Source organism: Symphalangus syndactylus, chromosome 12 (assembly GCF_028878055.3).
Source record: "Symphalangus syndactylus isolate Jambi chromosome 12, NHGRI_mSymSyn1-v2.1_pri, whole genome shotgun sequence".
Classification (NCBI taxonomy): Eukaryota; Metazoa; Chordata; class Mammalia; order Primates; family Hylobatidae; genus Symphalangus; species Symphalangus syndactylus.
Window position 1 is genome coordinate 123,667,124 of NC_072441.2, and position 27,432 is coordinate 123,694,555.

General features: G+C 34.5%; 2 protein-coding genes across 9 annotated transcripts in view; one reads left to right on the forward strand and one right to left on the reverse strand.

Moving 5' to 3' along the window:
• RALGPS2 (Ral GEF with PH domain and SH3 binding motif 2) overlaps window positions 1-27,432 on the forward strand; it is a 204,961-nt gene that overhangs the window by 119,433 nt on the left and 58,096 nt on the right. The gene's annotated exons all lie outside the window — the stretch shown is intronic.
• ANGPTL1 (angiopoietin like 1) lies at window positions 7,839-27,262 on the reverse strand. Of its 2 annotated transcripts, XM_055254609.2 has the most exons (6): window positions 26,914-27,262; window positions 25,282-25,392; window positions 21,129-21,977; window positions 10,802-10,995; window positions 9,896-10,166; window positions 7,839-8,530 (listed from the first exon to the last, which is right to left on the reverse strand). In XM_055254609.2, the coding sequence occupies exons 3-6, from the start codon at window positions 21,949-21,951 to the stop codon at window positions 8,343-8,345; spliced, it is 1,476 nt and encodes a 491-aa protein (XP_055110584.1). In that variant the 5' UTR covers window positions 21,952-21,977; window positions 25,282-25,392; window positions 26,914-27,262; the 3' UTR covers window positions 7,839-8,342. The 2 variants fall into 2 exon arrangements, with proteins under 2 accessions (XP_055110584.1, XP_055110585.1); XM_055254610.2 differs by lacking the exon at window positions 25,282-25,392.

The following is a 27,432-nucleotide window of genomic DNA, read 5'->3' on the forward strand; positions in this document are numbered from 1 at the left end:
GCCATCATTAAAAAGTCAGGAAACAACAGGTGCTGGAGAGGATATGGAGAAATAGGAACACTTTTACACTGTTGGTGGGACTGTAAACTAGTTCAACCATTGTGGAAGACAGTGTGGCAAATCCTCAGGGATCCAGAACCAGAAATACCATTTGACCCAGCCATCCCATTACTGGGTATATACCCAAAGGATTATAAATAATGCTGCTATAAAGACACAGGAACACATATGTTTATTGCAGCACTATTCACAATAGCAAGGACTTGGAACCAACCCAAATGTCCAACAACGATAGACTGGATTAAGAAAATGTGGCACATATACACCATGGAATACTATGCAGCCATAAAAAGGATGAGTTCATGTCCTTTGTAGGGACACGGATGAAGCGGGAAACCATCATTCTGAGCAAACTATTGCAAGGACAGAAAACCAAACACTGCATGTTCTCACTCATAGGTGGGAATTGAACAATGAGAACACTTGGACACAGGAAGGGGAACATCACACACTGGGGCCTGTTGTGGGGTTGGGGGAGGGTGGAAGGATAGCATTAGGAGATATACCTAATGTAAATGACGAGTTAATGGGTGCAGCACACCAACGTGGCACATGTATGCATATATAACAAACCTGCACGTTGTGTACATGTACCCTTGAACTTAAAGTATAATTGAAAAAAAAAAAAAAAACCAAAAGGGGAAAAAAACAGAAGGAAATTAAGAACATACACTATAGCATCTGCATAATTTTAGATATTGGTATTCTTCATATAGTTCATCCCCATCTGGGTATGTGAAGAAGCATGTTGATTGTGAAATTATTGTGGACTCCTGGGCATAAATATTTGGTAGACATGGGAAAGGAAAATGAAACATTTGTCAGATGAGTTTTTATGACTCAGTTTAGTTCGTTTCCAGTATGAAAATCATCTTTTTAATGTAATGACTGCTTTGCCTTATAGCAAACCTTGAGATTAAATGTATTTAATCTATTAAAACATACATGGTTTTCCTAAGAAAATGTGACACAAATCTCTTTTACGACTTTTTGACTGCTTGATTTACATCATAGACATATGGTTTTTTTAATTGCTTATCTTCAATACCGAAGTATATTGAAGAATGAAGAGATTTAACAGTAGTTTATATCTTGTTAATATTTACTTTTTTTGTATTTTCTAATTTAAAATTAATTTGCTTGTGATTTTTAAATTTAATTTGTCTTGATTTCAGAATCCTTTTCTATTCATGTGAAGGTAGGCTTAGTACAGTTGACAAAAACTTCAGCATTTATAAATGCTGTACATTTGATAGAAGTTGCCCTAAAGACAATTAATAGGTAAAACTCATGCAAATTGGTAGCTTCATTTAACTATTCCTCTTCAAGTATACAGAGTTTGCATAATGCTATGCTTTATTCATTATGTCTGCAGAGGTTATTATGGAAAGAATGTATCAATGAAATATCTATAGTGCATAGAAAAAAGGTAGAAGCTAATGATTTCTTAACATGAGGTATATGGTCCAAACTAATAGTTTTTTCTCCCCTAAAAATGAGAACCAAAACCTACCAATTTTTGTGAAGCTTGTAAAAGGGAGTAGAGGCCTATATGCTGATAAAACTCTTATTTTGATACCACCAAATTTATCTGTAGTTCAATGCGGATTAAATTATAAGAAGTAGAAATGTTTTCTTGGCTCTCAACTCATCATCCCTTGAAAAATTGTCTCTTCTGTTGGTTTGCATTCAAGGTAAAATTTAGTCAGCTTGGACAGTATCGTGAAAAATTCTTAGAATAAGGATATAATTTGTCTAGAGAGGAATAGTTGGCAAATTTCAAGGAAAAAATTGCTTTGTAAGAGAATTATTACTTTTAAATCTGAAAGTCATTAACAACGCTTATTTGTTCTTGTCATTGGAGAACAGTCTTAAGGGGCTTGTTGAAGAATTTGGCATGGTAAGCTTTATTTTGCTGACGAGAGAAAACTAGAATATTGTGAAAAAAATAATGTAGTCATATGAAACATGATAAATATTCTTTAATGTGCCTTTTCTAAGCCTCATTTCTACTTTATATACTACAAAGATGCTGTAGCTTGACCAAGAAAGCATATTTTGGCCAGGTGCGGTGGTTCACGCCTGTCATCCCAGCACTTTGGGAGGCTGAGGCGGGTGGATCACCTGAGATCAGGAGTTTGAGACCAGCCTGGCCAACATGGCAAAACCACGTCTCTACTAAAAAATACAAAAAATTATCTGGGTGTGGTGGTGCACGCCTGTACTCCCACTCCAGCTTGAGTGACAGAGCAAGACTCCATCTCAAAAAAAAAAGAAAACCATATTTTTTGAACTATGGAAATCAGTAAATTGTTGCAGTACTCTACACTGCTTCCTATTAAGTAGAAGCAGAATGTAACAGAAAAGTTTTTGTAAAATCTCTAGCCCTCTGTAGAATATGAGTATACTCTTGATGGATCTAGATATGACTCCTTTTTCCTATTGGAGAGAGACTTCTTCCCCTTCCCCATTTAATTTTTAATTTAATATGTCAGGTTTTCATAATAGTACTTTTTTGTTAGAAGAGAAATGCTGTTCTTATAACCCTCTGTAATATAATGTTCCTTGCCTGCTGCTCTCTGAAAAGCACCCTGTTTATTATATTTTCATTAATCTGTCTCCTCCTCAACAGAATGTAAGCCCCTATTTGTCTTGGTTTAAGGGTTTATCCTTACAGCATCTAGAACAAAAGTAGTCATAATAATAAATGTTTCTTGGTTCAACTAATTATCCCTTTCTGCCTCTTCCCATTGTTTCAGTGATTTTGATTTAATTTCTGTTTAAACAATAAATGTATTTGTGTGGCATATTTGCATGGGTCAACTCCTTACCCACCCCTGATTTTTTTTGTTGTTGTTATTTTGTTTTGTTTTTGGTGCCTCAGCTGGCACCTAGTATTTACTTAGCACTGCGCTTGGCGCTAAATATATAGCAGGAGATTACAATGGGCTTTGTCCCTGCCCTTATAGAACTTAATATCTCTGGAATAACAAAGGTCCAGGATATAATTATTTCATGAATAATCTCTCCTCTTTTCTATATCCTGGAAGAGATGCTATCATTGCCTTGTGCCTTACATTGTTTGTGGTGTCCTTATCATAGTTAATGACATTTTTAAAGCATACCTAAAATGGTAAGAACCTTACCGATTTGGTTTTCAGTCGTTTTTGCGTATATCAAATTGTTAAATATCCAGTAGAATATAGTTTTTAGTTTTAGAAATTTCTAACTCATGTAAAAATGGTTTCAAAAATAATAGTTTTGTATTCATATTTCTATTCAGATAATTTCAACAAAGTCCAAGTCTTTTTGCTGATCTGTAGGAATTAAAAGGAGATTTTTCCTCTCCTTTGATAAAATTTTCCTTCAATATGTAAGGCTCTGACACTGATCTCAAAAATGCCTATTGGTCAAAAAATATCATTGACTTTTAATATTTTAAGTTTTATTCCATATTCCTTTCTTTAGTTTGATTTGTCAATAATACACATTATGGATTACCTTACCCTATTCTTTTAATCATATGTTGTTATATATTGTATACTAAAACAGCAGTAAAGCATCTTCACTGATTTTCTTTTGGATTTGAGAATAAGCTCTGACCAAATGGCAGCTAGCCCCTTTTCTTTAGCCAGAATTACATCCCCATTTTCCATTACCTCATTTGTATATTTTTTTACTCTCACTCTCTTATATATTTAAAATTCCTCTAAGTTATTTGTTGATATGTTTTCTGAAGTTTACTTTAGACCAAAGACTTCTGAAATAAAAGAGCTGGGGATGGGGTTGTGTTAATTTCATCCCCATGTTCATAGTGTTTTCTTTAAGTGCCTTGTCTTTCTAAAAAAATAAGAATAGCAGCTATACAGATCTGCCTGCTACTTGTGAACAGAATCAGATTCCCCTAACAACAGTTTTACCAGTGGTGTTTCCAACTGTGAATATTTCAGTGATTTGTTTTGTAATTTTTTTAAGCAGGCTTTAGCAGGAAAATAATAATTTCAGTAACATTTATTCGACATTTAAGCCTATATAACTGACACTGTATATAGATTATCTAATACATAACAGCAGTTTTATAAGGTAAATGATATTTGTATTTTACAGGTGAAGAAACTGAGACAAAGGAGGTTAAATTGACGTGCTATAAAGATATGTATTTCATTCACAGCTCAAAGAAAGCATTATAGATTACATTAAAATTTGGGGTATCTGTGTTTAGGTTAAAATTTTGAGTTCATTCATCAGTCTTTCCTATAATTATGTGTAGAATTATAACTTGATAACAGTTAACTCCACTGATAAAACTAAAAAGTGGCCGGGCATGGTGGCTCATGCCTATAATCCCAGCACTTTGGGAGGCCAAGGCAGGCGGATCACCTGAGGTCAGGAGTTCAAGACTAGCCTGGCCAATTTGGTGAAACCCCATCTCTACTGAAAATACAAAAATTAGCTGGGTGTGGTGGCGGGCGCCTGTAATCCCAGCTACTGGGGAGGCTGAGGCAGGAGAATCGCTTGAACCCAGGAGGCGGAGGTTGCAGTGAGCCAAGATTGTGCCATTGCACTTCAGCCTGGGCAACAAGAGCGAAACTCTGTCTCAAAAAGAAAAAAAAAAAAAACTGAAAAGTGAGCTAGTTTAAGATAAGATGGCCGTTTTTTCAGGGCGAGGTCACAGCATTTTAAGTGGAATCATTCTTTTCTTACTTGGTTATCTTTCACAGACACTAGAATAAAAAGACTAAAAACTGGTTAGGGTATAATAATCTTTAACTTACTACAAAGATTAAATATATGTAAACCATATTACTTTAGTACAGATTTATAAGTTATTTAAAATGTTTTTATGATTGCGGAAGGTTTATTCTGCTTCTTATATTACCAGCAGGAGTCCTAAGAAATATAATGCTAAGAGAATAGCACTCTCCTATCTTGACTCAGAGTTAAGTAAACAGTAGAATGAAAATTGATCTTTATACTGTGAGGCATGAAGCCCAGAGATAGTGTATTTGTAGGTGTCTACTAAATTTCAAGTTGCTGTCTAATTTTGGCATTTTCCAAAATCTCAAATTTTTAAAATCTGCTTCAGAGAAGTCAAGTGTTCTAGGCAATGATGGCCTCCCATTTAGTCCAGAATAGAGTCTAAATCTGTTGTAGGATAAAATTCATTAACTTATTCTTGACTGGACACGGTGGCTTACACCTGTAATCCCAGTGCTTAGGGAGGCCAAGGTGGGAGGATCACTTGAGGCCAGGAGTTTGAGACCAGCCTGGGCAACATAGTGAGACCCCATCTCTACAAAGAAAATACAAAAATTAGCTGGGCATGGTGGCATGCACCTGTAGTCCCAGCTACTCAGGAGGCTAAGGTGGGAGGATTATTTGAGCCCAGGAGTTCGAGGTTACAGTGAGCTACGATCGTGCCACTGCACTCCAGCCTGGGTGACATAGTGGGACCCTGTCTAAAAAAAACAGAAAGAAAAATTAAATCAAAGAATCCTTCTATAAACCAGCTCCAAGAGAAGGTTGTAGTTCAATCTTAACTGAAGATAAGGCAAACCCATCTTTATTCCTAGATGACCTGCAAAGTAGGTAGTTCTTGGACCTTATCTACCACACAAATGAGCTAACCTGGTCTTCCACAAGACTCTCTTTAGGCTGAAATTCATACCATGTCTCTTCTTGCCTTTTCTTTTTATTTATGGTCCAGCCACTTAACTGCCTGCTATAATAGCTGGCATGGCTTTGTTAGATTTGCAAGTGAAGATAATGGATCAATGTAATTTCATACCCGAAAACTTGGATTTTGTTTTGTTTTGTTTTTCGAGGAAGTCTAACTCTGTCCCCCAGGCTCGAGTGCAGTAGTGTAATCTCAGCCCACTGCAAGCAATTCTTCTGCCTCAGCCTCCCGAGTAGCTGGGATTACAGGCATGTGCCACATCTGGCTACTTTTTGTGTTTTCAGTAGAGATGGGGTTTCACCATGTTGGCCAGGCTGGTCTCAAAACTCCCGAGCTCAAGTGATCCACCTGCCTCGGCCTCCCAAAGTCTTGGGATTACAGGTGTGAGCCACCACACCCGGCCCGGATATTGTTTTTAAAACACATTTGTTGATCACCTACTCTATGCAAGGTGCTATGATTTGTATTGCAGAAAGTACGTAGATGAGTAGTAATAATATGATAGTTTAAATCTGAGTACTTACGAATGTCAAGCATTATTCTTAATGTTTTACATGTATTAACTCATTTATTTGATCTTCACAAAAACCACGAGCTAGATATTCTTGTTATACCCCATTTTATAGATAAGAAAGCTGAGACAGGAGTTTATAAATTGCTCAAGGTAACACAGCTAGCAAGTGGTAGAGCTGGGACACAGACCCAAGCAGTTCTGACTTCAGAACCTACACTAACTATCATATAATACCACTTCTTATTCTCTCCTCTCAAGAAACTTAGTTGCCCAAGTTATTATGCTGTCTAGGAACTTCAAAGTAAAATAAATCAGCTCTCTGAAGGAGAGCAGAATGGGCCCATTGGCTAAGGCAGTTTAGCATTCAGCCTAGTTTTCCAAGGTTGTGTTTTGACTTTCACATTCTAGTTTTAATAATATTCTTCTGTGAAAATTCTGTAAGACTTGTCTTTGATAAAGTTTTGGGTGTTTAAATGAAATGATATACTGCTTTCAATAACTGAGATGCCTTGGTAAAGTTTTATTCACTTAAGATTTGGTGTAACAGTTAGATGCCCAGTTCCTTCCAGGAATCTTGTAACAGATTCTTTGGTTCTGGAGGAAGTGGAGAGGGACTGAAAAACCAGTTTAAGATGACCACAGGTAAAACAAAGAATAATGCCACTCTGAGGTTTGGATATTTTGTTTAATTTGTTTCACCAGAAGTTTTATTTTGAGATGTGGAAGATGAAAAACATTGGTCATGTTGATAGACTTGAGTTGTCCAAATGATTATCTTCACATTAAGCTATTTCCGTGCATAGTTTGCCTCACACATTTCAATTTGAGATTTTCGTTTTGCTTAAGCAAAAGTTTCATGAGCTATCTTTAAATTTTTAACTTCACAAATAAATTAAGGGAAGGTCACCTCTAAGCAGTGAATATATATTTCTGGAAGGAAATTGTTCCAGAAAGTCACTAGTAAAGTTGTTGATTGCAAACATGAGTTAAAGACACTGTGAGACTAAGCGTTACACACACTGTAAAATGAAATTAGCAGTTTGAACTAAGCTATGCCCCTGTGGCTTCTGCTCTGGAGTTGTTGAATTCTCAGTATTGGGAAAACAGCCAACAGTTCCTTGAGTTTGTTTTAGTCCCACCTGTTCTAAGCATGCGCTAATACTTGTAAAGCTGTCCAAACTTTCTAATTTGAATTGCAGATTGGTTGTTTTTTTTTTCTTTATAATAGTAAGATCAGTAAATTAGAAAAAAAGTAATAATTAATTAGAGCTATAATTCAGATCTATAGCACACTAAATATTCTGCATTTTTGTAATACCAATATTTTGCTGATTTTAGAACTACATAAAATGCATTTCTGGAGATTTTGGTGTTCAGCATATCATATGAAGATAACACTGAAAAATTCATTCATAGATTTGTCTTTATAAATTGACCATTTAAATTATGCATGCATTATTTGTGGGGGTTTTTTTATTTTTAAAATTGATATGTATTTAATACTATGGGTCATGTTGTTTTGAGAAAATCAGCATAGGATATATTATTAAGAATTCAGATTTAATCATTACATGTGAAAGGCACAAATTCATTTGAAATAACTTTTATTCAATGGAAGAAGCATTTTCTATTGGCAAAACTAGAGGTTTCTCCCTAATCTTCTGTCTGTATTTTTATAAATAAAATGCATTATTTGGCTGAAATTTTAAAAATATTTTTTTCACTAGACGTTAGAGCAATCTTAGATTTTAAATAAATTGTTAAGTATCTTGAACATGTTATTTATGATTTAAAATATAGCTTAGATTTGTTTTACATTGTGGCAAATATTTACATTTTAGAAAACAAATTTTGTATTTAGTCAACATAATTTTTAAAATAACTAGGATGTGGATACACATAATTTTCTGCAGTAATTGACAACAGATGAAACTACATTTATAGATTCCCTTTTATAGTTACAGTGAAATTCATTTTAAAAACTTTATGTGTAGAAATAAATTGTGCCAAGTAATATACATGTAACATTTACATTTTTAAGAACTGAAAAGTACGAAGTTCTGTGTCATTTAAATTGGCGACTGTCTCTCTTCAGTCAATAGGCTTGATCATCATCTGAACTGCTCTTAAGGAGTATGACCCGCCTCTGTATTCGGCCCAGAAAATTCCATCTTGGTGCTTGCTTCTGTAATGGCCTCCTCTGTACCATACTCCATTTAGGTTAGAATGTGCACAGGCATTGTACCACCAGCCTCCTTTATGAAAGTGGGCGCAGTTTCCTTTGAGGAAAAAATATAGATATAAACGTAAAAGTTTCTTCTAGGTGTGGTACTCTGCAATCATAAAAAACTTATTCTACCTTTAATTTGAACTTCCCTTACTAATCCCAGTTACCTTTATCTTAGCAGTTTTAAATGTCTTCATTTATTTGATTGCTGTTGCATCAACTGCTTGAAAGATCACTTGAATTGCCTTTTTTTAACTCTTGCTCTTTGCTTTCTTAAAATGTGCTTTTTTAAAAAGGGGGATTTAATTTTCTAGGTAGCAGAGTAGATGCAAGCAGTGTTTATATGTGAAAGAGTTACAGAGGGAGAAATTGGGAAGGAAAGATATAGAAGAAGATAAAAGTCTGAGGAAAATTGAATTGTCAAAATAAAATAGCAAAAAATAATACAAAGTAAAATAAAACCAGCAGTCAAATGGGTTTCTGTAAATAAGACATATGTTATGGTCATATCTCTCTTCTTTTCTCGTTTACCAGTGTGAAATTGGTTAAAATAGAGACCCGTGTGCTGTTTGCCAAAATACAGCTGGAGAGAAAAACCAGTTTGGGGCAGGGATGGGGGAGAATTGTTGGGTGGAGGGAAGGAGGGAATCTCTTCATCAGGACCAGAAACCTGGGTTAAAAAGTCAAAGCATATGAAAACTAAATTTGAAATTATGTGGATGGTCTAGTTGTTTCTTTCTAATGAAAATATTAATTTCCCCTCTGAATCAAGCTTTCTTGTTATTCCTATGCCACATGTCATAGTCATCTTGGTTTTCCCCCTCAAAGAAATGCTCTTACACTTTGTATCCAAATGGCTTGCATCCTTCACTCCTTGCGAGTCTTTATTCAAATGTTGCTTTCTCACAGTAGATTTTCCTGGCGAACCCATATAAAATAGCCCCCATCCCAGGCCTTGCTGCCCACCACTTTCTATTTTCTTACTCGGTTTTATTTTTGAGAGTACTTATTCCCACCTAACAAATTGTTTTGTCTCTCCTCCAGTGAGTAAGCTCCAAAGGGCAGGAACTTTGTTCACTGTTATATCCCCAGCACTTAACAACAGTGCCTGGCACGTGGTAGGTGTTCAGTTAGTATTTGTTATGAATTGTAGGCACTTGCACTTTATTTCCAAATGAATGTGTTTCTGTTTTGCTTTGTGTTTTTTTCCCAGAACTTTGTTTTTCACATAGATCACACTGGGATTGCCTTATAGAAGAGATCCTAAAAGCTGTTTCTTTCAGTAGGTTAAATTTCCTGCCACAGTGACCAAAACTGACCTTTCTGAAAAGACTTTAGTAGCATATATATTTAGTAGATTCTATTTAATGCATAGAAGGTGATGATTCTACAAAGAATGGAAGTTTTTCATACTTACCTGCATACATATCTTTATCTCTGTCTAGTGTGGTGAATTGTTTACCATTATGCCACATCATAGAATCCCCTGCATTTCCCTGGTAAGTTCCCAGGCGCAGTCTATAGAATTCACTTTCAGGTTCCAGACGAAAGCTGCTGTATTCTGCATAGACTTTTTTATCACTCCAGTCTTCTAATTCAATCAATAACTTGTAATTATCTTGATTGCTAAGCATATAGATATTTTCCAGTCCAAGCCAATATTCTCCGTCAATGTTACCAAACCCTTTCTGTTAATAAGTGAAGAAACATGAGTGCATAAATAAGTATAGGGATAGTAAACATTTTTATAGATAAGTTTTAAACATTCGATAGCATAAAGATATTGGCCATTTAAGTGGTAATGTGAGCTTCCATTTTAGTTGGTCACTTGAGTTTTATAAGCCACACATTGTCATTCTGTTTTTGTTTGTTTTTTGCTTCTGATATGTCAGTATTCATTTGCATAGCTAGCTTCAAATCCTACAAATAAGACAATGCAAATGAGAATAAAATTTATCCATAGCTACTAAAAATATTAGCTAGCATACTACCCAGATCCTTAAAAAGGGTTCCTGGTCTCTCATATTCATCTAAAGAGCCCAACATTTTTTTCCTAATAGTAATCTTTGTAAAGCAGTAAGTATAAGTCATCCAGACTGAAAGGGATCATTTTAAAGTGTATCTTCTGTTTCCTTTTTGCAATTTAATTTTGACTCTAAAACCAGAGATGAGAAATCATTTTTTTGACAGATGTAGATAATGAAAAAACATATGGATAGTTATTTTTAACTGTGTGTCTTATTTATTGCATAGCATCTTGTTTCTTGCATTATTGCAAGAATGGGTTTGTTTTTCTTCCCTTAGGTCTGCATCGCTGATTTACCTTATAATTTTCCCAATTTCTGAAGAAGTTGACAGAGCCATCTGTTCTTTTCTGAATAACAGTCCAACCCCCAGGATCCAAAGTGTTTTCACACCATAACTGCATTGGTCCATTGCTGTTTTCAGGTTTAATCATATAAATCCCACTGACCGAATGCCCAGCTTCTTTTGCTTGCTGACAGTCTTTGAATGGTCCTGTAATTGAAATATCATTTATTATCAGCAAACTTAATATGAGAAGAGACATATTTAAAGTTTTTAATCAAGATTCTTACCTTTGTGTCTTTGTTTACAGTTACCATTGTCTATCATATACACAATATTATAAAATATAACTAAATAAAAGGGTGACTCCGGTTCTGTCGGGAACATTAATTTGTTTCGTTTTCATCTGTTCTTTTCTTTGTCCATATATGTACTTTTTATATTGTTATAATCCTAATACATGTAGAAAATTGGATTCTGTCTTAACATTTTCATGCAGCTATAGTCTCCATTCTAGCTGCATAATAATCCTTGACATTAATATATTTTTATCCTCCTATCATTGGACAGAGGTTTTATGGATTTTTGCTATTATAAAAACTGCACAAAGTGTCTTCATTCTTATTGAATTCATTTTTTAATATTATAAAAATGCTGAGGGATCGATCTACTGGATCAGAAGATATCAGCTTATTCATAGTCCTACATAGTACCCAAGTTACAGTTTTGGAAATTTGATTTCAGTGGAACATACTAGTACCTTGAGATACTCATTGCAAATGGGGTCAGTCAAATAAGTTTTAGAAATGCAAAATATTATGTTTCCCTTTTGGAAATTCTCAGTGTACATTCACATATTAAAGACTGAAAAGCCCTGAAATAAACCAGGTGCCCAAACTCATAGAATCTTAAATTTCCCCCAACAACACTTACTAACAGCCCATGAGAATATATCTCAGGAATGTTAGCATAAATGCCTATCTAAAGAGTTGTATCTATATGACTAATAGTAATTTTCTGATTTAACCTACAGTTACCTGGTGATAGTTTACAGATGTTCTAGAGATAGAACAATTAACTAAGGTCATGTATCATAGAAGATGGTAAGCCCTAGGCATAAATCCTTGTCTAATCCCAGAGTCCCTGCCCTGAACTGCTGTGTTGCATGCATTTGCCCTCATGTTATTTCATAGTTTTAGATATTCTCCATTTTTAATCCACTAATAATTTCTTCAAATTCTACAAATGACAACACATTTTGTGAAATTACTTTTAGGGTGTCTGACTCTTGAACTTGAGATTTCCACATTTTTTGATCAGGTGAATATTCTTCAGTTTCATCCTTTTCCAGTGTTTTGAGCCTTTTTTATAAACATGCAAAATATATTAATGGATTTAGAAAAAAGAATTACCCTAAGATCTCTTAGAACAAAAATGTATAAAAATTCTGATTGTCAAATTTTATATTTTACTAGAAATACGTGAGAGTTTAGTCAAGTGAAGTTCTTACAAGAATTTCTGTACTATAAGGATAATAGGATTGTTGAAATTTTAAGAAATGTGTTATCTGTACTTTGCCAGATATGTACAGTATTCCTTTTGGGTCTTACTGGGATAGAATTAATCTCATTAGGTAGTTACACAACTATAACAATAGAAGGGGTTCTTAGAGACTATGAGCTCTTCCTTGTAGATTGTTGCATAAGGATAGAGACTTTTTTTTTTTTTTTTACTTCATGTCATCAGTGTTTAAACCCTTAGAAAGCTGTCTATAATTTTTTGTTCATTAAATTTCTCATTTTAAATACAAGGAAATTGAAAACTACACGCAAAAATCAAGAGGACATCAGTTTCTCTAGTCCAGATGTTTATTATAGTTCATTGATATTTTTCTCTCTTAAATTTTTAAAAATTATAATGCAATGTCCATAAGTAGTACAGACTAGTGAAAATTTGAGAAACTGGAAAGCCTTATTTATGGTGTCTTTCTTGGGTTATATTTATTTTAGGTATTGTATTTTTTAGTTCTAGAGTTGCAATTTGATTTTTTATAGTTTTTATTTCTCTTTTGAAATGCCCTATCTTTGCATTCATTGTAAACATGTTTTCCTTTAAGACATTGAAAATAGCTATAACCACTACTTTAAAATTATTGTCCTTGCAGTTCCAAGTTTGCTGAGAGTTTTTATCATGAATGGATTTTGGATTTTTTCAAAGGCTTTTAAAATCTTTTTTCTTTTTTAATTTCTTTTCTAACTAGACACATCACAGGAATCAAAGGCTTTTTATCTGCCTACTGAGATGATGATAGGGTTTTTCTTTTTGTTGTTTGTTAATACACAAATTACATTGAATATACATATATTTTATATAATATCTAATATATATTAGAACAAAAAAGTGTAATATATATAAGAACAAAATATATATATATTAGAACAAAGAATGTATAAGAATTCTGATTGTCAAATTTTATATTTTACTAGAAATATGTGAGAGTTTAGTCAAGTGAAGTTCTGTACTATAAGGATAATAGTTTTATCCTTATAAGAATTTCTGTACTATAAGGATAATAGGATTGTTGAAATTTTGAGAAATGTGTTATCTATACTTTGCCAGATATATATATATATATATATGGTTTTGGGTTTTGTTTTTTTCTGGAGCCTGTTGCCCAGGCTGGAGTGCAGTGGTGTAGTCATAGCTCACCACAGCCTCAAACTCCTGGGCTCAAGTGATCCTCCCACCTCAGCCTCCCAAGTAGCTAAGACTACAGGCAAGTGTCACCATGCCTGGCTAATTTTTTTTTTTTTTTTTTTTTTGAGAGATGAGGTCTTGGTACATTGCCCAGGGTGGTCTTGAACTCCAGGTCTCAAGTGATCCTCGGACTTCAGACCCCCAAAGTGTTGGGATTACAGGCATGAGCCACTCCACCCAGCCTTTACATTGATTGTATTTTGAATGTTAAACCAACTTTGTGCTCCTGGGATAGACTCAACTTAGCGAAAGTATTCAGAGCCCTTAACACTATACCTAACAAAGTAGTCATCATCAGTAATTGTTAGTTCTTTCGTTTCTCCTTTATTCCTCATCTTAACACATAATTGTAGCTTATTTAATAAAGTAGCTTATTTAATATCTGCTTAATAAATTTAATATAGCTCATCAAAGATGAATGTACAGTCATTTCTACTGCAGATAAATATTACTGAAAAACCATGTTCTGCAAATTCATGCATTAAAAATAGTAGCTAATTTTAGCTCTTAACATAATTTGTATTCAGCTGCAGTTACCTGTGGCACAAAACATTAATATGCTTGGAAAAAATCCCATGTAAACCAGTATAACCTCTCTATTTTGCTACCATTATTCTCCTTTTCACTAGTCACATATGGGCTACTTCACATGATAGAAACTTGCATTGTAGTCAAGTAGGAAGAAGGGTAAAGAGCCTATATTTCAGAAAAGATGAAATTTACAGAATTTTAATTTCTTATGTGGGAGTGAGATGGAAGGAAAAGTGAATTATGACTCCCAGGTTCATACTTAGATTATTGTGTGTAATGCAGGTAGTATAATTGTTTACTTACAGTATTCATAGGCAAGGACTTTATCTTTCAGTATGTATCCACAATTTGAGCCTACTTAGGAATTCAGATATGTAGATACAAAACTACGTGATTCCTAGTAGGCGTGGTTCCCAGAATTCCCTTAGTTCTGCATTATTCTTTCAAGAAATGTCTTCTCTGCATCTACTACAGGCTGAGGACTGTTTTAGAGTCAAGTGGAGGGTGGGAGAAGTCGCAAGAAAGAGAGAATTCCACTATAATATGACGAGTACTCTGATGGAATTATGTAGCGCACATGATAGCAAAGTCTAAGAACTAGCTGAGATCTCTGAGGAGCATTGCTCTTACTTGAAAACCTATTCGTGTTATAGTTAATGCACACATGAAAGCAGTTTTGTTACAACATATAAATATCTCATTTTATAAATTTGCATATTCTATAAATGTTATCTTTGTATTGCTTATTCTATGAATATCATTTTTGTAAATGTTTACTATGCATTCATTTGAGTATAGTTTTGACAGTTTACATTTAAGTATATATTCAAAGGTTGGACTTTTATTAGGTTATTTGCTTTGCTGCAGAATATTTAGAAACATCAGTGTTCTGAATGTGGACAGAATATTTGTCAAGTATCATTTGTTCCATAGAGCTATACTCATTTTTTGCTATTTAATAGACATCAGATGTTTAAAGCAAAATGGAGAGTTCTGGTTTTCTGAATCCAGCTTTGATTTGATAAAACTTCAATTATGCAAATTTAAGATTATCTTCAGCTTTAATTTTCAACCCATGTTTTGCAGTGGGCTTTGTGTTTACAGTTGGATATCTGTTAGACGGGGAAATGTAGTTGAAGTTCTTTTCCAGAATATATGGATAAAATTTAGCAGTGTCTAAAGCTATTTTTTTCTCCTCAGTAAAGATATTAAATATCAGAATTCAATATTTGTATTTATTTTTATAAACATACCATTAACCTGTCCTAGTCCAGTGTATATTGTTGATCCTAGCAGAAATATTTTCTCATTATTACTTGAAAATCTTATTTACTTTCTGCCCTAAAATTAGATTCTCTATTGTCCCTATCTTAAATGTTTTCACTGCTTTTTCTGTACCATAAAGAACATTGCTTGATAGAAATTAATGACAAATAGAAAATTTCAAGCTTTATTCTTGAGAAGCCAGATTTAATTATACCTAAAAAGTGTATTAAGAAGCATTATAATTTGAAAAATGTAAATATTTGGTGATTTAAAATAAGCCTAACACTAAAAAGCATATTTTTAGTTTCTAATGACTACTTTCCAAGTTTAACTTTTTTTTTTTTTTTTTTTGGAGACGGAGTCTCGCTCTGTCGCCAGGCTGGAGTGCAGTGTCACGATCTCGGCTCACTGCAACCTCCGCCTCCCGAGTTCAAGCAATTCTACTGCCTTAGCCTCCCAAGTAGCTGGGATTACAGGTGCCTGCCACTACGAAGTTTTAACTTTTTAAGCTTACCATTTATGTCCTCATATACCTAATATGACAAGGAAAGACACATAAAGGGAAGTGTACAAAATATGCAATGATTAATGATGGTCAAACCATGCCACATCATACACAAAACACTTCTTTTTTTTTTTTTTTTTTGAGACAGAGTCTCGCTCTGTCGCCAGGCTGGAGTGCAGTGTCGCGATCTCGGCTCGCTGCAAGCTCTGCCTCCCAGGTTCACGCCATTCTCCTGCCTCTGCCACCCGAGTATCTGGGACTACAGGTGTCCGCCACCACGCCCGGCTAATTTTTTTGTATTTTTAGTAGAGACGGGGTTTCACCATGTTAGCCAGGATGGTCTTGATCTCCTGACCTCGTGATCCACCCGTCTTGACCCATACACAAAGCACTTCTACCTGTACCCCCTCATTTAATCATCACTACAATTTATTTTACAAAAGAGGCAACTGGACCCCAGAAAGCTTTGCCAGAATCCAGGTTTACTGATATTCAGATCTATGCTTTTACACATGATGAAGGAACTTTCTCCACTCAGCTCTCCTACAAGGAATAAACTTTTTATAAATGTGCTATTTGCAAAAGAGTATTTTTTCTTATAAAAGACTAACCCAAAATGCAGACACCAAATAACATTATTAGTTAAGAATTTCATTGATTGCAACTTGTCAGGTGTATTATTACATTCTCAAACGTTTTGTTTTTAAGGTAGAGAAGAAGATAATGTGTTTGAAAAATGTTTTTTATCTAAATACTATTTTTTTATAACTTCATGGGTTTTTTGAGGTAGATTTTTCTTACATTTTTAAAGAAAATAAAAGATTGTCATAACACCGTTTATAAAATGTGATATGCATAATTACTGTCTTCACCATTTTTAAATGTACAGTTTATTGGCATTAAGAACATTTATATTGTACAGTCATCACCACCATCCTTCTCCAGAACTCTTCATCTTGCAAAACTGTAACTATTAACCATTAAACAACTCCCCATTCACCCTCCGCCTAACATCTGGCAACAATTCTACTTTCTGTCTATGAATTTGACCACTCTAAATACTTCATATAAGTAGAGTCATACAGTGTTTATCTTTTGTAACTGGCTAAACACCTCTTAAAATATACATTGTTGTGTATTTTCACCTTATGCATGTAGAGACTTTAGAATGACCACGTACCTCCATGTAAAGTACAGTAATAGGAATTTCTTGGTGCCAGAGCATACATAAGTACACCAGTAGCCATCCATCTTTACCCTTTTTGTGCAAACACCTAAACAGCCTGAGACATTTTTTTCCAGAGAGATGTAAAAATAACATATGTGAATAATTGAGCACGTTGTGTAAAGAAAATAGCCGGCCTATTTGTTGTTGCTTGTAGTAATTTAGTAAGAATCACAGAATATTAGAATTTGAAAAGGATATTAGAATAATCCAGTCCAGCACACTCATTGGGCAGATGAGAAAACACAAACTGGCAGTGACTTACCTGAGGTCACATAACAAAGGTAATGGTGGAACCAGGTGTTCTTAATTCCATGCTCTTTCCCTTATATTTTCCTTAATGTACTAATTAGTGTAGTAATTCTTATGGTGTAGCAAATTATCCGTTTGAATTTAAGAGATCAACATTTATAGAATAAAATAAAAAGTTAATGTTTACATAAAACAAATAATGAATAACAGAAAAAGTTATCTGCCCTTAATTTTTGCGTTAAAGAAAGGTTCATTGGGGATAGGTACACCGTTTTTTCATTAAAACAAAATGTGTTTAAGAGGACTTTTGACATACTAAATCCCTAATATGAGGTTTAATTCTGTAGCATTAGTGGGTTTTTTTTTTGTACTAATGCTAAGTATATACTAAAACATAGAATTGGTATGTTTCATTTTGTATAAACATTTTCTTAGAAAAGTTTGTCAGTGTTTAAAAATGTGAATAGTGATTTCTGCTAGAATTGGTTATACCATCCACTCAAGCTTCAGGGATCACATAGAGTACTCCATGGCAGTTGTCTTCATACTTACATAATTGTATACCTCATCAGTTAAAAAAAATTCACACAGCTCAATTATGTTTATTTATAACTTACATATACAAACTACTGATAAATTATATAAAAGCTTACATAAAACAAAATTTTTAAAGGATATCAAAAGCAATTTTTTTTTGTTTTTTATTTCTATACCTAGTGAGTCACTTTATACCCCGCATTTTCCTTTGGAAATCAAAGGGATTGAGGTTTGTTTGTTGTTGTTTTTTGAGTCTCACTCTGTCGCCCAGGCTGGAGTGCAGTGGTGTGATCTTGGCTCACTGCAACCTCCACCCCCCGGGTTCAAGTGATTCTCCTGCCTCAGCCTCCTGAATAGCTAGGATTACAGGCACGCACTACCACGCTCAATAATTTTTTGTATTTTTAGTAGAGACGGGGTTTCACCGTGTTGGCCAGGCTGGTCTCAAACTCTTGACCTCAAGTGATCCGTCTGCCTCGGCCTCCCAAAGTGTTGAGATTACAGGCGTGAGCCACCATGCCTGGTGAGGATATTAATAATGATAATCATTTACCTAACTTAATGATACTCTGGCCTATTGCTACTGTAACTTAGAACAGTATAAAATGAACAAATCCAATATGATATAATATATTAAATTACTTTCATGAGGGCCTTTAGAATGACAATTTTAAGCTCTATAAAAATGTCACCAAATCAGCTAACACATATTTAGCAACTGCAGATAAGACACAGTAACCATCTACCAGGAAGGAGCTTATAATATAGTTGGAAAGCCTCTTAGTTAGATGTATTCTGAGTGTATGTAAAGATAACTGATAATTCAAGAGGGACTATACAAAATGTCTTATGTATGTTACAGAGAGTAGAGGTATTCATGGAGAGGAACAATCACTTCAAACCTGTGGGCATCAACAAGGGCCTCAAGGAGGAGTTGCATTTTTATTTATTTATTTATTTAGTTGGTTAGTTTAGCTTGAGCCTTATTCTTTGAGTAGGCAGAAAGCATGAAAATATTTAGGGGAAAATGAATAGATTTATTTTATTGGAACAGTTGGTTTTTGTGAAGGAAACTAGTGGAAGGTCCACTAGGAAAGTAGGCTTGATTCTTTAGGAGGACATTATTCTTAGCCAGACTAAGCAAATTGGACTTTTTCTGTTTGCGGAAGCAGGTATGTGAGTAGTTTAAAAAGATGGATCTGCTGACAATGTAAATATATTTTGATAGAGAAAACAGAGTTAACACCAGTTGGCAAGCTATTATACAGTTCATAGTAAGAACTAACATTTGAGTGCCAGGCCTGTTCTAAGCACTCTTCAATTGTTAAATCTTAGGAGGTAAATACTGTAATTCCCATTTCACAGGTAAGGAAACTGAGGCACAGATAATTTTCTTTCCCCTAAGATCACACAGCTGGTAGCCTACGGAGTCTTTGTCTTCTAGCTGCTGCTGTGGATCATTTGAATCTAAATGAGAGTTCTGGCTCTGAATAGAAATGAGGGACATGCACACAAGAGACCAAAAAGGAGACATGGGTAGAATTCAGTGGACTGTGTATGGGGCAGCTGGGGAAGTATCAAAGATGAGCCAAGCTCATTTAGAAATGGATGACAACATTAATCAAAACAGAGATGTTGAGATCAAATGGTGAAAAGACAGTTAACTATCTTCCAGAAGCATTCAGACCAGCAAGGAGACAGACGTATAAATAAATAACTTCAGTGTAATATCATATAGAAAACATGTTTAAGAAATAGTCAGTGATTTGGGGAAAAAGCCACCTAGGTTTGTTTGTTTGAATCTGGGAAGTCATAACATCAAAGGTATTATTTAAGTTAAGTCTTGAGATCTGCTAAATTGACAGATAAGCTGAAAGAAGGTGTTTCAATAAAGAAAGCAGTAGCATGTGAGGTAATGGTGAAATATCCAAATGCAAACATCTAGCTTTGGTTAAATCAGGAGGGAGAGCTCCATTCAGGAATCATCTGAGCAGTGGTGATACTTGAAGCCAAGATATTCTAAAGTAGAATATCTTGAAGAAAGACTTTAAGGCATAGAAGGAAGAAGATGCCAGTGAAGGACCTGAAGAAATAGGAAGGAAGGAAGAATATTAAAATGTAGAAGGCCAGGAAAGCAGGGCTGTGAATAGCCAAGTGGTATTCACTGACAGAGAGATGAAACCACTTTGTGATATATGTCTTTCCAGTCTTTAGTCTGTGTTTTTATTGTTACTGTTTAAAATTATTTCATAGTATATGTTTTATGTCCTGCCTTTTCAATAAGTGAATGAGCTGCAATTTATTTACTCATTGCTTTGGGGCATCTGGGTTTTCCCTTCCACTCTAAGGAAGCAAATCAGCTTGTAAAGGATTCTGGGGAATGAGTTATGAGAAAATGGATGCAAGTGTAAAATAAACATAAAATACTGAATTCAGAAAGTTAGCAGTGGGTTTAGTAAACTGAAACAAAGATGAATTATTCATCTTTGTTTTCTGGACACCTAGATCAGTGACTGAGATTGAATGCATGAAGAGAGAAAGAAATGAAATTTAAAAGTAGAGTTTGGAATCATGCATGATCAATGCAATAGTTTTTTTTAATAGTAATGAACATTTATGTTTCTTAGGATACACAGTACTAATTGTTTAGCCTTGGAAAATAGGAGGGATACCTTTTCTTGAGGCTGAGGGCAAGAAGGCATGGCTTTTGTACAGCTGCTTTCAAGATAAGAAAGAACAAAACCCAGGACCTGATTAGACTCACTCAGTATAGTAGTAGATGAGTCATCTGCTGAGAGTGGAGATAATGAGGTGTAATTACAGCTTGAAGAGAGTGAAAGCAAAATTTTACATGTTTCTTTTGAAGAAGAAGATGTACAAGCAACAGGAAGTAAATAAAAGAATTGTCAGGTAGCAGCGACGACCTAGCTGGAAGCTGATAGGATGGTTATGGTGCGCAGGAGTGGTTCGGAGTGGAGCATGTACTTATTCCTGTTTCAAGAATAGTAGTCCCTCGATCATAAGAATTTGGATGGAAGACGGATTTTTTTCACAGAATACATTTAAGTTTTTGTAAACTCCTAGAACTTCAGAGCTGGAAGAGGAGATATATTTAAGTTCAATTCTTGATATTAATAAAAAACAATAGAAATTTTAATGTACATGTATAACATCGCAAAATGAAGAATAAGCATTTGTTATGAGCATTGTTTCATAAAGCATAAAAATATAAACCTCATACTCCCATTTTTACAGTAAGAGGTAACTCACCTTCATTGATGAAAGTTACCGGTGGTATCTTGAAAGGGCTTTTGGTGGGAGAAGTTGCCAGATCAGGTAGTGGCATTAAATCTCTGGGATAACCTGGATCCCTCTGAATCTCGTTACCTCCCAGCAGACCAGGAGTATACTGATGGCTGTTAGGAATATGTTGTGGCACCACCTGGACAAGTGGGGGAGACACATGGGTGTCTTGTCGGGAAAATATCCTCAAGCACTGTTCTTCCAACAAAGTGATCATCACAGATTGGTTATTGACAAGATCAGTCAAGGAAGCGTATTTCACCTCTAGTTCCCTGTATCTTGTTGCCATCTTCAACATTTCTGTGGTGACATTGAGGATTTTGTTTTCCAGTTGGGAAAGTTCAAGTGAATTATCCCTCTTACGGATAATCTCATGTAATAGTTGCATGTAGAGTTGAGTAACACGAGAATTCATGTTACGGCTTTCCTTTCTCAGCAGCTTTACCTCATTCACAATGTTTCCATCTACATCCACCACCAGTTGCAGAACATCTATCTCCCGCTTCTGCCTGGAGAGCACATCCTTCAGGTTTTCAAGGTCCATCCTGGTGATCATGTCTTTAATGGTACTTGCATCTTGCCCCTTGGTGTTGACACAGATTGGCCCTGTTATTCTTTGTTCAGGTACCAGGAATGTGTATGCACATTTCTTTGTTTCCTCTTTACCATCTGTGGCACGAGGGTATCTTCTCTGGTTTATTTTTTTAATTTTTAACTGTCCACCTCTGCAATGTCCAGCGTCCACTAGTAGGAAGAATAGCACACCTAGGGTCCAGGTAAAAGCCTTCATTTTGAAATGAGGTTGTAAAATGATGTCTTTTGAAAAACAAATCAGTGAAGGGGAAAAAGCAAAAAGAATTCATATTAATCTATGTTAAAGTCAGTAATATTAAAAACTATCTGAGGGAAAAACTGAATATTTATTGGTGTTAATAGATTAGGCTAGAATTAACTATTAATTTCTTAAATTTAATATTAAGTTGTAATACTTTGGCATTTGTTTAAAGATTAGGTTTCAGAGAATAACTCTTCCAGCTACCACCTTTTTGTAATCCTTTTTGTTACCCAGTTTATTGAGCAGATTTTGGTCAGTGTCCACGCTGTGCAAAGGTACACTGTTAGTGCTGTTGAGGCTTTTGAGACCCTGATAAGATAGCTTTCTTACCTTTAAAAAGCTCACTCTTAAGACTATGAAAATGGTACACAGTGTTTGTAAGGCATTAATTAAAACATTCTTGCCTAACTAGTATTAAAATTACTAGGTGACTTTACTAGCCAATGTTTTAGATTCATACCATACAATTCCAATTAAATTGAACTTCTGTAATAAGTTATGTCGTCTTCATTAAAATGTTCAATAAAGTTAAAGATTTTAGGCAAATCTAAACCCAGATAGTTTTAGCATCATATGCTTTTTATTTTTATAGCATCTCCTTTTGGGATTAGTGACAGGTTTTAGAATGATAGAATGCTCATTGTCATTGTGGGTAATTATATTTCCTGAACTGTAATTATATGTAATCTAAGCTTATAGATGATTCAGCAGGTTTGTTCTTCTAACAGAAGTCCTACTGAACTGTATTTTAGTAAAATGTTAGTAATTTTCTACAACCATTACCAAGGAAAGAAACGTATCTGTAATTGAATATGAATGTCAGAGTTGGAAATGCCTTAGAGACCCTATCATTCAAGAACCTCTTTGTACTCTGTGGGTGTTGAAGGCTAAGGCCACACAAGGATTAGAACCAGGTCTAGATCGGGTTCTCTGACCCATAGTCAGTATTTATAGCAGCAGCACATATACTAAAATATGTGCTTAGAATGTTTCATTTTTGCTGTAGCAGATGAGAAATACTTCTTTATAGTACAAATTCTTCTGAGGAAACAATTTCAAGAGCCAAGACTTTTTCCTTTCTCTCTAGTTACCTCCCACAAGAGTAGCAGCAGTAGAATGGGTAAGGTATGTTCACTCCATCAGATCTACTAACAAGCCTGGTCTATTACAGGCCACCTTTTCACTCTTGCGAACTTGATACCTGCCGTTTTTGAAGGATGGCAGTGGATACCCTAAGACAGAGCTTTTCTGTCCAAATTTCCACATAAGTACCTGTTTCTTGATTTAAGAAGCCAGCTCCTAAGTTGTTTATGCCTGTTATTAATAACAACACAATAACAGTAATTAATATTTATTGAGTGCTTGTTCAGTGTTAGGCACTGTTTTAAGCCATTTTCATGTTTTACTTATCACCACAACCCTGTGAAGTAGATTATTATGATCCCCACTTTCAGATGGAAAACTTGGCGTCCAAAAGTTAAGTACCTTATTATCAAGAGTCACCCAGGTTCATAGTGATGGAGCGAGAATTTTAATCCAGGCTGAAGACTTCAGAGTTCATGTTTTCAATCCCTTATATTTATGTAGCTTAACACATGTTAACTATTTGCATTTATAACACTGAAGTAATGCTGTATCATTTTATAAAGGAGGAAAATCCTTGAGAAGCTAAATCACTCAAATGGGATTCCAACCTTCTACTCCTAACTTTTCTAGACCTATGATTTTTACCCTAGTCATGTCATAACCACAGAGGAGTCTTAAGTTTATGTTTCTTGTTTTTCACTGCCTTTTCCTGGTTCATATCCCTTTTCATTGACCAGTTACTTAATTATGCAAAAGTATTTATGGATAATTTTTGGTAGAATTTGTGTCCACGTTCTGCCAAATCATTTTTTTGCATCTCAGACTCTTCTGCGGCAATTTCTTTCCTTCCATATGTATTCTGTCAGCTGATAGTTATATATCTAACCTATGAGTATGGACCCCTCCCGAAAACAAAGGTCATGTCAGTGAAATATAGACTCTTATGCTGTCGTCATGAAGACTACTGCTACTTTCACTTTCTAAAACCATGTTCTTTTTTTGGTATTTTTCAATTGAATAATGTCTTCAAAATGGGTAGATAATGAAAATAAGGCAAATATAGATGGAGTATGGAGAATTATTATTATTTTACTAACAAGAGAGGGAATGAAAACAAAAAATAGGGAGGACATAACAATCTGTATTTCTATCAAGGCCTTCTTTTGCTGACTGATAGCCAAAGCACACATGGGTATTTTTTTAGCTTTTTATGTTTTCATACCTTGCTTTCTGACATATGTAGAAAATTTAGACAAACAGTCATCTATTTTATTTTTAAAAGTAGACTTTTACTGTATAGGAGTTACCTATACCAAAAACCGATAAAACATTTATTATATCTCCAGATTCGTGGAATTTAGATATGGGTTATTTTAAAAACTAGGGACAAGAAAATAAAAGCCGTCATCCTCCTGGGCACATGCGTATCATTTTTCCTATATATTTAATTTAACTTACCACTGCTGAAGTCCGTTCGTTTTAATACTAGAATGGAAACTCTTAGATCATAAAGTTATTTTACTTAAATAATATTTACTATGAAATAAACCACCAAAACAAGGACAATGCAGGAAGTAATATAAAACTCTAAAACAAATAGAATTTTATGAGCAATATTCTGATTGAATAGCTTGTATTAATACCAGACACAGATTTTTATAGAACAGCTAAAAGCGCATCATCCAAGACTGCTGTTAGGACTTTGCATCAGTGTTGTCACTGAAGAACAAAAAACACCAAAATGCTAATCTAAATTAAAATAAAAACAACTTCCTAGTGTGTATTCTGCCTTGGCTCATTGTGGTTCCTATAAGATTAAATCATAAGATAAATCACTGTTTACCATAAGAGAAAGTGATCTAAATTAGCATTTAAAGGAGGCAACTAAAAGTTTAGTTTTAAAATAAATATAATTTTTTTTAATAAATACAGAAGTACTGGCTTCGCTGCCACTTAAAGCAGGGCAAGGAGCCACATTTCTTAAGTAGTAGACTAGCTACGTCAGGAGTAAAGAACTGGTTTTAAAAATACATTTACTGTTATGTTTTCTAAAAACATTCTCTTATTTAATATTTTCTCACATATGTTCAGTTTTGAAGCAAAAGATCCATAAATCTATGTTACCTCATAAAACTTTCTGTATATGTTAAAATTTTCCTAGGCCCCAAGAGAATGTTAAATTAGTTATAGAATACTTACGTTTAAATCTAAGTCTTTACTTAGTTGTTTTTAGAAGAGAAAAAAAAAGTCTTCTATGCGTTGGGTTAATTTTATTAGTAGCTTTTCTCTTCATAGTTGCTATATTGCCAGCTAGTAGAGAGAAGAAACGAAAGTCAAGATTTGCCTCCTTTCAGATGGTAAACTCATAGAGGCATTTAACTGGCTGTGTCATGCACTGAAAACAGCATGAGGCAATGAAGTTAAATTTATGAAGCATTCACGATATGTTAGATAAAGAATTTCTAGATTGTGAAATATGTTCTGGGAAGAAACTTGAGAACAATCTAATCCCCTGGATATATTTAAGAAAAGGATAAATAGTTATCTGTGTGATTTGGGGTTCAGATTAAATGCCTGCCTTAAGACCACGTCAGTAAGAACTGAGGCTTAATGAAGTCCTGCACTTTCCATAGCATGCAACAACAAAAAAGAGAGATGACAGTATTTCAGATCCACTGTTGCTTGGAAATTTTGTTAGAATTTCTTGTAAAATATGTGTTTAACAGAAATCCTGCCAGTATTTACAGTTTTAAATCTTTAAGGAAAGGACACGAAAGCAAAGTTGGAAAAAATTTTAGCTTTACCATTATTTGCTTATTCAAGATTCTTAACCATTAATATCTTTAATTTTTACAAGGCCAAAGGAGCCCCAAATCTAACAAACTTAAGTGTCTTTGGTTTAAGGCATACTATTGGTAACGAGTAATTTTATCTTTAATAGTTTTTATAATGCATGTAAAAAAAGCTCCCAGATAGAATATTGAAGGAAACCTCTTATGTGTGCTTAACAAAATTATTTCTATCTAAAATATTACATATTTTTGGCCTTTTAGTCATGAATTTAATTACATCTTCTGGATTCTTATTTTCTATTGTTAATACTGACTACTTACATAATGCTTTTGTGTGTATATCAATAACTTAGCTTTTCCAAGTGATTCCATTTGTAGTAAGTTTAATTTCTGTCATCCAAATTAAATTACTATTACATGTAAGCCTGGAAAGCTATTTAAAATTTTTGAGTTGGAACAAGAAATGCCATAGATTAATCTTAAATCTGTACAAGAATTTCTGCTTAATATTTGGTTATACTGTAATTGAGATTTTGTTGCAAAGACTTTCAACTATTTTTATATCTTAGCTTTGTTTTATGACTACACTCTGAGAAATCCAACAGTTTACGTGTATCTTAAGCACACACACTGTAGCTGCAGGAAGAGAAACTAATTGTGTTCACGACTATTTAGTTTGTATTCCTTTGTTTTTAATCATTGTGCTATAAGCCTTATACATTTAATCTGTTACTTGTTAAAATTTCTTTCTGCTGTCACTAAAGCACTTGTTTTCAGAAACCCAGCATGGCATGCATGTATCAGTCTGTAATCATATACACTATCATTAAATTGAACCTCAAATAATGCATTAACCATTGCACAGTACTTAATTATTTTTATGTCAAGTTGCAAGATAAAACCTTTTTCAGATGAGATAAACTGTACTATATTCCAAAGGTCTTTGTTTAGTAAAAGATTCTGAAATTTCTACTACAAATATAAAATAGTTATGCATTTGCTATACATAATATTCTTAAATGAAAGAAATATTAAATACCTTTTTGTTATCTGTTGATACAGTGAATCCAGAAACTTGCTGCCCTTATTCTTGATTTTAAAAATCAGTGTAGAAGTTTGTTCATCTGTGACTTTAATGGCAGCTGCATTTTTGTTTTGGACCGTTGAATCCAAGCTGTAAGAAGGAACTTCTTTTTCCTTTTACAATACTAATCAATTGAATTTGACAAGCCACCTATGTAATTTTAAGTAGTATAGTTGAAGTTCTGGTCTGTGGGCCTTCTTTAATCCAGCAGAGAAAGCGTTGTGGCTTTGCTCTGTCTGCCACATGGAGAAATGCAGTAACCAGCTGCAGCTGACCCAGATTGTATATACAGTACCCCTGAATAGTGATTCCCTCTTTCTCAGTAGACTCAAGTTCAGCCCACATATTACATCACCAAAAATTGCTGGAGACTGGGGGCGGGAATCTCCTCCTTAGGATTTCCTCTTTGTAGCCTTAAATAGGGGGGTGGGATCAGCAGGAGGTTGAATAGTTTCGAACAAGGAGAGATTGTGT